The sequence below is a fragment of the Girardinichthys multiradiatus genome, chromosome 6 (assembly GCF_021462225.1).
Source record: "Girardinichthys multiradiatus isolate DD_20200921_A chromosome 6, DD_fGirMul_XY1, whole genome shotgun sequence".
NCBI classification, from domain to species: domain Eukaryota; kingdom Metazoa; phylum Chordata; class Actinopteri; order Cyprinodontiformes; family Goodeidae; genus Girardinichthys; species Girardinichthys multiradiatus.
The window spans coordinates 5,782,947-5,795,934 of NC_061799.1; the positions used below are offsets into that span (position 1 = coordinate 5,782,947).

The 12,988-nt window shown below is 40.3% G+C and overlaps 1 protein-coding gene across 2 annotated transcripts in view; it reads right to left on the minus strand.

Moving 5' to 3' along the window:
- Positions 1-12,988, minus strand: part of gng12a (guanine nucleotide binding protein (G protein), gamma 12a) — a 51,344-nt gene that overhangs the window by 26,420 nt on the left and 11,936 nt on the right. Inside the window, exon 1 of one of the 2 annotated variants that reach the window (XM_047369295.1) lies at positions 204-318. The exons of the other annotated variant lie outside the window; for it this stretch is intronic. Within the exon in view, the coding sequence (XP_047225251.1) occupies positions 204-262 (59 nt within the window). The 5' untranslated portion in view covers positions 263-318. Of the gene's footprint in view, positions 1-203; positions 319-12,988 lie in introns of those variants that run through there. 2 annotated transcript variants of the gene reach the window in all.

Here is a 12,988-nt window from a genome sequence, read left to right on the forward strand (position 1 = left end):
TTTAAAACAGCAACTTTACAACCGAATAACCATTAAGGCCTTCCACTCACAAAGATGGACACTGCACCCCTGGATATAGAATCTCAATTTTTGTCTGACAGACAAACAAGCCATCCTTGTTGATGTCAGCCTCTGACTTATCCCATTTCCTCTTTCCATAAAATACAAACACCTTTACAACCTTTAAGTTGTTTTCAAATGACCTTTTGTGACGTCCAAGCCACCAATGACTCCATCGACGCATGAAGTTTTTCCTAAGCATCTGCTCCAACCGATGAGCATCACCTCAGACCTTTGGCCTTCTTTCTTCCACCTTTGCTGCAGTGGCAACACAAATGCAGGCTGTCAAGCTCAGGGGTGGAGCCTGGAAAGACTGAATACGTTTGTTTATTGTTCCATATAGGCAGGGCAGTGTTTGGCCAGAAATGGACAGCCATTGTGTTGTATCTCTCTGCCTCCATCATGAATAGTTGCTTTCACAGTGAAAGCAGGGCTGAAGCGAAAGGCAAGCTACTCACAATAGCTTTAAGTTTTATGCCGTTTCTGTCGCCAGCTCTAGATTTTTGGCATGAGACCAAATGCAACATACACACAGCTGCAGGCCTGCCTTCACCAGGTTAACTCCCCGTTCATAACACACACAGACCCTTATCTATCTGCCAACCTCAGCCGCAGGCGTGCAGCTCACTGCCGGGTCATTCATTCCTCTCCCGCATACATTTCCAGCAAACCCCACTGGGCTTGTGCTGGGTTGTCTTTTGTGCAGGTTCTGGTCAACAATGCCATTTGTTTCGCGAGGGCAAAGCAGTGAGACACTGCCCCGTGTCTCCTACATGCCACACTCCATGCGTCTGCAGTGACGTCTGTACGGCATTATCTGTCAAAGGCCTCTGTTTGTTTTGGGCTGTTCGGGGTTTGATAATGGCTCATTACTGAGGAACCAAAGGCTCATAGGCACTGCCGTGGAAACTACAAAAACCTGACTAATCTGGATGATAGCCAGCTGGTATTCAGAGTACTTACACTTAGCAACAGTTGAAGTAGTTTCAGCCTGGTCCACAACAGGCAGCAATAACTCAGGTCTGTGGGCTATTTTTAATGCAGACTCCAGCTGATATGACATAGGTGCTGGAAGCCCTCTGCTTCACTTTGACGTGTGACATCCTTTGTCTACTGCCAGTTTTCTCTGTTAAACATCAGGAAAAGGTTTAACATAAATTACAAACGACACCTTGCCTCTCCTGTGGAAGGAATGGAAAGAATTTTTTTAATCCGACGGTCATTCTTTACATCTGCAGGTCACATTATTTTCTTTTAATGAAAAACTATAAACTCTCATTTTTACCACATTACAGCCAGAAACGTCAATGTATTTCATTGGGATTTAATGTGATAGAACAACACACAATAGTGTTAACATTGAATGGTTTAGATCAATGTCTATGCATGAATAAGAGTGGGCCAGTCAAAGCCCAGACCTAAATCCAATGAGGAATTTGTAGCAAAATGCAAAAGTTAATGTTCATGTGTCTTTTCTATCCACTCTGACTGAACTTGGGCTATTCTGCAAGGAAGAAAGGACAGAAATTTCAGTCTGAAGATGTACATAGCTTTACATATTCCCAAAAATCTTGTATAATAATAGTAGTGAAAGGTGGTTCTTCAAAGTAATGCTCTGAATTACATATGCATGCTAGGGGTGCCCCGATTTCCTTAATTTTGGGAGATCAGTGATTGGCTGATACTTACATGTGAAACTGATCTAATCCTCCGATCTTATCTACTTGTCTAACCTATTGTGCATATTTTGTTTCTTTTTAAATTGTGAAAAATGAAAGACTAAAAGAAGTGCAGTGCTCTGTTTAATTTATATTTGAGAGCACCGCCTCATGTGCAGATAAAACAAGTTTGTTTTGTTTCATGGGTAAGTTCAATGTTTTTGATTGGAATGTCAATCTTCTCTGAGGTGTATTGTGACCTAATAACACCTGACTGTGTCAGTTATAAAAAAAGAAAATAATGGCAGGTCAGGCTTTTGAGAGATTGGTAATCGTTAATCGGCCAGTAAACTGCAATTGGTGCACCCTTAACGCATGCCACAGTTTTTAAGATTTTTATTTATAAAAATCTTGCAAACCCCATTGATTTTTTTTCTTTCCTTACTTAATGCTGCAGTGCTTTGTGTTGGTCTTTTGTATAAAATCTCATTAAAATACACTGATGTGTGGTTCTAGTGTGAAAAATGTTAACAAGTTCAAGTGGATCGATAAGTTTTTTTTAACTTGTTTATTATTTTTGCAACACCAGTACATAACTGGTCAATCACAAAGCGATGCATAGCAACACAAAACCAAAATATTTCAAATGATGTGATGATAGATCCTTTCCACACGGATCCAACCACTTATGTGATCATGTACATACTATCTGTGAGTCCAATGTACATTCTGGTCCCAGAGATTCCACTGGTTTCATCCATTTCGGCAGAAAATCATCGGTCCATCCATCAACATAATATCGTAGTTTTATTGAAACATAAACTTCCAAGATTGCCGATTTCCATATGGAGAGAGGTGGAGACTCATGTCCCACTAAATTATTTAGAATAGTTTACCTTGGCAGCATGAGGAGTGTTTGAATAACTTCTTTCTGTTGCATCTACTGGCACTTGATCACTTATTGCTTTACTGATGTTTGCACAAACAGCTCTCCAGAAGGTCTCAATGATGCTACATACCCACAGACAATGGAGCCTTGTTCCAATTTGAATCTTACATTTAGAACAGTTTGGAACAACTCTTGTTGTATACTTATTAAAATATACAGTGAAATATAAGCAGTTTGCTGCATATTCCACTGCAACTCTTTAAATCTATTACATATTGAGATTCCCAAACATCATTCTCTATTGCAGTTTAAAAGTACACCAGGATTATTTTAACCATGTAGGTTTATCCAAGCTCAAACTATATATGTTAACATGAAAATTTGATAAAAAAACTGTTAGTGCTCTCTGTGGTTCAGAAAAAAAATTGGCCAGCAGGTGAGATTCTTTTGTGAGATTCAGAGAGCCAGCTTTGTTAAGAACGTAATGTCTAATCTGCAGGTATGTGCAGAAATCCTTATTTGAGGGGTGATTTTTGAGATTTTATTAAATCGGATGCTGTTAAGCTTCCGTTATCAAAAAGCTCATATATTCTTTTTATTCCTGCTCTTTGCCAACTTTATCCCACACTCCGGGTCTTCTAAAGTTAGAAGAATATTATTTGAGCTACTTTCAAATATTATCCTCAGGTTTCCCCATGCTCATAACTTATTTTTTATCAGGAGATTGTTCTTAACAATAGGTGATTATTCATTTGGACGTTTCTCTAACAAATTTACTGGCGAAAAAGGTTACACAACACTGACTCCATCTCTAACCAAGGACATTGTCTCCTAACCCAGAAGGAGAGAATTCGGGCCTGAATAGGAACCAGCTGGCCCTCTGGCAATCAGTCACTAGTTTAACTTTAGGCTTTCTGCCAGCCCAGATAAAATCTGACATTGCTTTAATATTCACTTTGATACGCTCTGATTTTAAAGTCACAAGCAACGTAGATATAGGATATATATATTAATATCTTAATACATTTAATTCTGCCTAGAATTGATATTGGAGAACTCCATGTGATTAGACTTTCTTTTGTCGGAGACTTAATATTTTCTACATAAAGCTGACCATTTCTCTGTGTAATTTTAACTCCTAACTTTACAGATCCTGCTGGGCCCCAACACAATGGTTTCACATACATAGGTTTGGTGGTACCACTTTCACAGAGGGGCATAATCTCTGGCATTTGTCCAGGTTAGTCATATAGCCAAACTCCCTGATACACTCAGCCATAGCTGGTCATGATTTAGTTGGCTCTGTTAGTGTCAACAGGACATTGTCTTTATATACTAAAGTTTTATGTTGCTTCATGCCAACAGTCACCCCTGAATATGGCTAATGGCTCAATGGCCAGAGCAAAGAGGAGAGGAGATAATGGATTTTCCTATGTTGTGTCTGCAATGATTACTCTTACAAGGCATAGTAGCTACAGGTGTTTCAATCCAGGTCATGTTTTTTTTGTTTGTTTGTTTGGGCGGTAGTAACTGCACTGTTGATATGGAATGTTGTTTAACGTTGCAGGCTGTCCCTACACTTGGTCTGAATACTTGGTATCCACCAACAACTCATTACAAAATATAGGTTAAGTGTTTTTTTTCTATCACACACAAACACACACACACCTCTCTATAAAAAGACATTGTTACATTTTTTTTTACCACATCATCATTTAAACAGTGACATCAGAGAAGCTCCTCCTGCTTTAGTGTGTCACATGCATGTTAACATTTGTCTACTCTCTGCTGAGTCTTGTCCTTACATGTTAATGGTCAACAGGCCATCGAAACAGTGGTCCTTTCCATTTTTACAACCTCTAACAGGAGCAAAGAGGACAGAACATGCAGACATTAATTGTTGACATTATTGTTCCCCCTTGTAAAGAGGTTTCATTATTCAGAAAAGGTGTTTGAGAAAACTAAATCCCCAGCAGCACAAGAATGAGGATCCCTTTAAACAATCACTTTAAAATAAATGTAACTGAAGATTTTTAAATTTACATTTTACTTTTTTTAGGCTGATCAGTTTCTAGTAGTCTATGACATTTTGTTTTATTAGGGTATAAATATGACATGACACAGAGGTGTGTTCATCTAGCCACTAGGCTGGATGAGGACCCATGGTTATCCTGCTGTGACACAGAGAGCAGGTCCGTTAACATCAGAGAACTGGAACATCTTGGGGTCACATTGTCCCTATGGTTCGGTTCAGACCTGGCATTAACATGCATCTTGACTGGTCTGGTTATAAGCCCCACCTGGTATTAAAATCCATCCTGAGTGATGGGATCCCAGCTGACCACTTAACATGTAAACAAACCTCTAGCTACATCACAGAGTGGATGTCCATTGATGCCTCTGTAACATCACATCCTCTAATTCAATTGAACCACATCATCATTCAGAGATGGATGTGACTGAAATCCATCTGAGACACATTTCTGTTGGGTTTTCTGATAGAAACTCTTTATAATCTCCCCTGTGTAGTTTCACCAGAAGCATTATCAGAGGAAACAGAATGATTACTGGCTTCACAGCTCAACATCAGCACAGAGACTTTAGGAACATTATGCATAGAGGCAGTTGAGTATTCCACATATGGGCATTTTGTAAAACTAATTTTATAACTTAGCGACCACAACGGGTTCAGTGGGCTCATATCAGAGAGTATAGACTCAGCCGTCCAGCATCCTGACATCATCAGCTCAGTTAAATACCGTCTGGTGAGAAAACCTTTTTCTAATAAAACATTTGACAGGTGTAACAGGAAATCAGGGTTATTTGTTTCAGGGTGCCAGTCAGGTCTGTCTCATGACATAAGATTGTCTGGGGTTAATATATCACCAAAACTACACAAAGGATGTAAGCAAAAGGCAACGCTAATTACTAATAAACATCAAATGAAAAAACCCCAAAAACACATTTTCATTAGAAAGGCTTGAATGTATTGAAGAAAAATCCACTACGGGTTGTCCAACCAATCCTGAAGTGGGATCACATAGTGCTCAGCAGCAAACAATGTCCTGCCTGTAGCAGCATCCGCAAAGACAAACAGCTTGCTCTATTTACAATACTGATGTTGCAATGGCACTTCAAAGCTACTTTCCTCTGGGCAAAAGATCCACTGCCTTCATCCACAGCGGCCTTGTACTGCTCACAGTGGAGCGACCTGAAGCGAGATAAAACTACCCGCTGACTTGCTGTTCCTGACAATTTAGTTGCCTGAATGGGACCAAAAGGAGCCAACAGAGGATCTACCCTACTTCCAACTGGCGCTCTATGAAATTGAGAGCAGGGTGTCCTCAAGGAAGTACTGGGCTGGACGGTGGTGGTATCTGAGAATACTAACTGGATGAGAACAGGTGGGGCGTGGTGGTAAGTTTGTGAGAGGTGCATGATGAAATGGACAGCAATCAGGCTGTCACAGTGTTAGGTATGGAGTAGGGCCAGTGATGCTGCGGGCCGGTTTCTCTTCCTAAAGCTCTGGGAACTTTGCTAGAGTGCATGGCACTATTAACTCTTTGATATCACTGTGAGAATGTAAATAAAAATCTGGTGAGCTTTGCCAGCTACAGGATCCAAAACATATTGCCAAATCTATATTGAATTTGTTCACCAGACAAAATCAACCTTCTTCCATGACAACCTCAGTGTTCAGGCGTAACTCCTGTTAAAAACCTGTAGACTGAGCTAAAGACAAGAGAGCACGCAGCAAAAGAGGACCCAGGATTCTGGATGACCTAGCTGAGGAGTCTAAAACTCCAGTCCTGAATGTCTGGTCCAGTTCTGCTGGGTCAATATTTAGGTCACTAGCCGGACTCTGTAGAACTGCACTGCATACCGAGGAGCTAATTCTGCCATTTGATTCAGGTACTTTGGACCAGAGACACATTTAGGAGTTGCAGGACACAGACCCTGAGGACGTGAGTTTGAAAGCCCTGATCTACAAAGGAGCACAAAGAGGATTTCTCTCTGCATGCTCCAAACCCTGTGATATAGTGAAGGAGAAGACTGAGAGCTGTCCTATTGGCCAAAGGCGGTTGTACAGAGCACTGACAATAATTGTGCCACTGGTGATTTGTATAATAACTAAATGCTGCCATAAAACATGAATTTATTTAAAGGCAATCTAAACATCTTTATTGGGGGTGCCAATAGGTCTGTGTAAGCAGTGGTCATTAGCCTCTGCGTTGTGTAAAGAGGGCTGGAACCACTGTCGGGTCAAACTACATTTATTCCTGACACACAAAAATAAAAACACTTTATTCTGCCCCCAGATCTTCCAGCACACGCTATTAAAAAACATAGCATAAATGTGCAAAAAGACATACACCAAAGTCAAAAAATATCCCAGTGTGCTGAACAAGTTCAACTTAACTTCCTTACTTCTCCCACTCAGACGGAACAAAAGAGGAGAGGACACTGAAAAATTGCACACACAGACAACAGCAGTTCTGTGGTCGGGTACTAAAATACGTTTTTGCAATTATAATAAAAAGTAATTTAAAAAAAGAAAAAATATATAATAAAAAACAAGTCATAATTTACAAGTCATAATTAACAAGTCATAATTAACCTTGCATTAACCCACATCACAGTATAGAAGAAACGTGGTGAAACTTGAGGCACTAAAAAGGATGGATGCTAAAGTGATTTTAAAACCATGACCCACATGCGATTAAGTCATTTTGGGTCTTTTTTCTTTTTTAAGCACTGACAGAACGTCCTGAATACCCAGTGACTTGCAGTAGGCATGACGGGCCATTTTTGAATAAACAGGAAAAGGAATGCCAGGCATGCAGATGATCAGCAGATTATTACACGAGTTCTCGGAACAAGTCACGCAAGGAACAGAAACCTACAACTCAGTAAAACAGGCCTACTGATGCATGTGTGAAGTGGGGAGAACCACCTCTCTGCTAATAATGCAACAATAATTCTAACAAATGCAAAAATATTAGTGCAACAACAGAAACTGCAACAGCAGAATGAACATCTGCTGATGATATATGAGATGTAGCCTTATCATCACTAGATTCCTACACCTAGTTGTTCACGTTTACTTCCCACAGTTTCAAAGTCCAGGTAAAAGAATTTACAATCTCTTTGTGGTACCGTTTAAGGCCTTAGATGGAGTTGAACAGGAAGACAGGTTGAGGTCATGGCAAATGGGCAGAGAACAGATAATCCTTATTTGAACACAGCTGTGGCTCTGTGATTAACAACATGGAAATAGTTTGTGCATAAATAATCCATGTTGTTTGGTAATAAGGGTAAGATCATGAGACTGCCCTGCTGTTGTTAAGGCTAACTACAACTCTGCATTGTTCCTGTGTGGAAAATTCCAGCTGCAATCCAAAAGCCTGATGCTGGACATCTTTGACAAGTGGAACTCTTCAGCTGAAAAGGAAAAATGGGTGAGGTGGAAAATGAAAAACAGTAGCACAAACTGGTAGTCCCCCCCCCCCCCCCCCCCCCCTTCTTGCTAGATCAGAAACTGAGAAAAAACACAAGATTCCAAATGCATTCCATCTGAAAACAAAACATGATTCCAATCTTGCTGAGGACCTTGCTTGTGGAAATCTCAAAGTGAAGCAAAGAGAAGAAGAGACATGCAAAAAATCTGACAAGTGAAAAGTACTTTTGGTTTTGTTTCTATATGTGCACAAAGAGATAATGCAAATCAAAACTCCAAATTCCCCTAACTGCAGTCAAAGAGGAATCAACTGTATTGAGTAAAGTAAGCTAAGTTATATAATATATTGTTATAAAACAATATCTCACAGAGCTCCACTCAATCCATCATCTGAAGATGAAGAGTATGGCACAACTGCAAACCTACGAAGACTTGGATGGTGATGCACGAACACTGACAGTTCAGGGGAAGATAGCATCAATCTGAGAAGCAGCCAAGAGGCTCATGAAAACTCTGGAGGAGCTGCAGAGATCCACAACTCATGGGAGAGTTTATTGATAGGACAACTATTAGGGAAAATCAGGTGTTTTTAGAGCATTCCTCAACTTCCCCATTGTTTTGTTGCTCCGGTCCCAGCTTTTTTGGAAAGTGTTGCAGTGAGCTGCAAATACTGACAAAAAATATCAAATCCCGAGGCAGACAAGAACTCAGACTAACCCACTCAGTCTGATAGACTTAACCCTCTGCACACACACACCATCACACACCCACACAAAGGGGTATGTATGAGTTGCAATTAATCAGAGTCTACATGAATGGAAGCTCCCACAGTTTCAAAGACATGTTGGGTGCAGGAAGGGGCTCACACTGTGGGTCACACTGGGGCCATTTCCTCTGCAGCCCACACTGAATTCCCTTTAAAAAATTATCCCTGCATGCTCCTCATACTCATCTACCCTTCACTTCCTCTTTTCATGTTCAGTTTCCTTTATCAGCAATTAATTGGTCCTGCAAACATTTCACACCATCAGACGAAGAGTCTCGGGTGGGAGACAGTATCAACTCAGAGAGGTGACAACAAGAGGAGCTGCTGAACAGGAAGTAACCCTGGACAAAATGAGAGCCTTGTTCAGAACACAAAGAATTAAATAAATCATGGTAAATGAAATGTTGGAGGGACATCCAAAGTGAACACATTTCACAGGGTGTGAATAAGGCACCTGGCTAGAGCGAGTGCACAGACACAGAGACTGTGCAAAAGAAGACAGGGTAGGATTGTGCCTCCTGCCCGACACAAACTGTGGGCTAGATTGACTTTTAAGAGTTTATTGTTTGAGAAACTTGTAGACGCTCTGCCCTCTAGCTACAGGTGTCCTGACTGGGCCTCAGTGAGAAAGCACACACTGCTCTTTGTTTGGAGATGCTTTGGGATTTGAAGGAAACATGAGAATCCATCAAAGTGACATTGTTCCTTAGCCAAATTTACACACCGATTCCACTACAAGCATCATGAATGATTTATTTGTTACTGGAAAACGAAGCTGGGCTGCATGCAGCTTAAGCTTTCCTTCAGGAAGTTTAAAGCGAATGCCATGCCCCCTCGTCTTGATATGTGCATATTTGGTCGTCGTTAGGATAAATCAGCTCAAAGGTTGCATTATCCTTCTTTCATTCTTCCATACCTGTCTAACAGGAAGCTGCTTTATGGTGGCTAGACTATCCCATACTCTCACAGGATATGACCAAATTTGGACTTCTGGCTTATGAAATGCAGTACATGACAGAGAGGACAAAAGAAAACTTACAGCAGGTAAGCCTTACTGTACGTGGGAGTAGTTCGAAAGTACCTCAACCGGTCAGACTGGACAGGGGGACCCACTTCACTTATTCTAGAAATCCAGGCTGCCAGGATACTATACACTGCTTTCAGTGAAGCATTTCATAAATGAGGTTTTGATTATACTCAGATGCATCCATGAAAACAGGGAATGCATGTAGGATAAAACATGCAATCTGATATTCTGAGAAATACATTAACGCTTCACACTGGGTTCAGTTAGTAAATGATTTATATTCCCATGCAAAACATGCGTGGTAGATTTATTACACCCTGCTTGTGTTGTTTAAGACATAGTCCTTCCAGTAAATAAACCTGACAGCGATATGATATGTGGGACTCCACACACACGCGAACCTGAACCGTCTAATGGGACAAATGACTAAAACGTTATTCACGTCACAGCAGCAGCAGCACACACACAAACACTAAACAAGCCACACAATGTCCTGTGCTGCAGGTTTAGCCCTCTTTCAGAAACATTTCACACGTTCTGGTTCTCTCATGGGAACAAACAGAGAAGGTAAAGCATTATGGACAAGTTTCCAGTACATTTGGACCACCTGGCAGTGCCAGGGTGACATATGGTCTGTTCATTAACAGGACTGCACAAGGAGCAGAAAAAGCGGGCAAGTTGTAAATGGGTTGCACCATAAAGCGGGCATGTAGAAATGAGATCCAGTTTACAAATGTAGCAAAGCTTTTGTTCCTGAAAACTTCACATCACACCCCAGTTCCAGTGATGGTTTTTGTTAATAGAGCTGAACCCAGGTAGATAACATGCTATAGAAAAATAAAAGACATCAGAGAGCCCCACTCTGTGGCAAGAAAATGGTACTGCAAGAAAACAGGTAAAAACATGAATGAGAATCCACACCATGACAGACAGATAATTGTAAACAGTATAATAAAGTTCTGAAGAAAATACTACATGTTCTAAAAGTCCTTCTGCTGTAACATGTACAAATAACATAGACGCTTCCCGTTATTAACTCTCAATGAATGGATAAAATCTCACTGATCCCTCACCAAACTTTCATGAAGGGAAACTCAAAAAGCAACATTTTTACCGATTCATCCAAAGGTTAAAGAAAAACCACTTTAAAATTCTTCATATGATCTATCCTACAATTACTGTACATTCAGTGATGAACAGATGGAAACAACAGAACAGATATTTTATGAATGCAAGTCTTGAAATGCATGTCAGAAAGATCTAAAAGCGTACAGAGAAATACATTCATCATCCTTGGAGCTCCTACACAGCAACAGAAACGCAGCCAAACTTCAGATCTTTTTACAGGTAACCGTGTCCGTATTTTTCAGCACAGGGCTTTCTGATAAGGAGAATGCAGTGTGCAAATGTAGCAGTAAAGTTCAGGCTTACTTAAAAAGCAAGGACCCTTGTTTTCATTTTCTCTATTTTCTTCATGAATTTACTATTTTATGTGATCCTGTAAATTTGAATAATGGCGATAAAGCTTAAAAGATTTCAAAGTCAGTTGTGCTGTTTCAAGGTTGCTTCCTAAGGATCCCTGTTAGTACTGTTCAACAGTCTTCGAACTTCCTCCACTCCTGTGATGTAAACAGTAGGAAGGAAGCACAGAATCAGACAGCAAACCAGGAAGGCACCTCTCCTGGCTTGTTGTCTGTCTCCTTGGATGCTTTGGTTTTTTGACACGGAGGCCTCCCGTCTGTTATGCTCTGGCAGCAATGCATATCTTTCCTTTCCACCCCGAGCTGCGACTGCAGGATGTGACTGTAATCACAGAGGCTGAACGAATGGGAAGAAGTGTCTGTACCTGGCAGGCTGAAAATCACTACTGCCCTTTTTGGTCACCAATGATTTCACCTTTTCACTAATTAATCACACCGCTTTTGTCCTTCCTACATTGGCTACCTGTCAAATTTAAAATTGATTTTAAAAGTTTTGTCTTGACTTTTAGAGCTTTTAATGGACAGACATTAACGAAATGCTGATTCCTTGTTTTTCTGGCCACACTCTTCAGTCCTAAGCGCAGAACCCCCTGAAGGTCCTTAAGACCCGCCTTAAAACTCAGTGTGACCTGTCCTTTCAGGCAGTAGACCCCAGGTTGTGGAACGCCCTGCCCCTGTCTCTCCATGTGGCCGACTCTGTTGATTCTTTAAAAAGCAGTTTAAGACAATTTTATTCAGAAAATCTTTAGTTAAAAAAAACAATAAATAAACCATTTAAGTATTGCTTTCTTTGTTTTCTATTAAGTATTTATTTGTATCTACTTTTTGCACTCTGTAAAGCACATTGTGATTTTTATCTATGAAGGGTGCTATATAAAGTTTATTATTAACTGATGTAAAAATGTGGAAAAGTTGACAGGGTATGAATACTTTTTGCAAGGCACTGTTCGTCAAGAAAATCAATCTGATTCCAGAGATCCCACTGATTACCGTGGAGGTATCGAGTCAGATTCACAGCTCGCTAACAGAGGTTGACTGCTTCAAGCCTGACCTCACCCAACAGCCTACGAGGCACTTCAGCCCTGGGAACAATTTACACTCCAAACATGAGTATTTACTTCCTGCTCTCTGTCCAATCAGAGCCAGCAATGTGTCGTTCTGTGCTGGAAGCAAACCGAATCCTCGTGGACAAACTCCATAAAACAGTTTGTCAGCTTACTATGACAGTTTATGGAGGAGATAACATCAGAAAAATATGATCAATTAGGAGGAAATCGAATTATTTCAGGTGGAATAACAAACAGATCCATGAAACTGCTGATTGTCCATTTGCTGCCACAATGAATCCGATTTTTATTTGCAATGCATTTTGAAAGAAAAACAGCTTTCAATAAATTAAATCATCAACAATTTATGCATTACTTAAAATCCTAATAAAGTACATTAAAGTTTATTGTAGTGACTTGACAAAATGTTAAAAGATCAACAACACCATCATTTATCTGCACATCACTGTGTTTGAACAAAAGAAAAACTGTTTCAACAATAAGAGGACTCCAGATGGCAATGTTGAGTCCTCATACAGAACTGACATTGCAAAACTACTCCTATAAAGAGCCAGAAAAGAACTTTAGGTGTCACGGATAGGT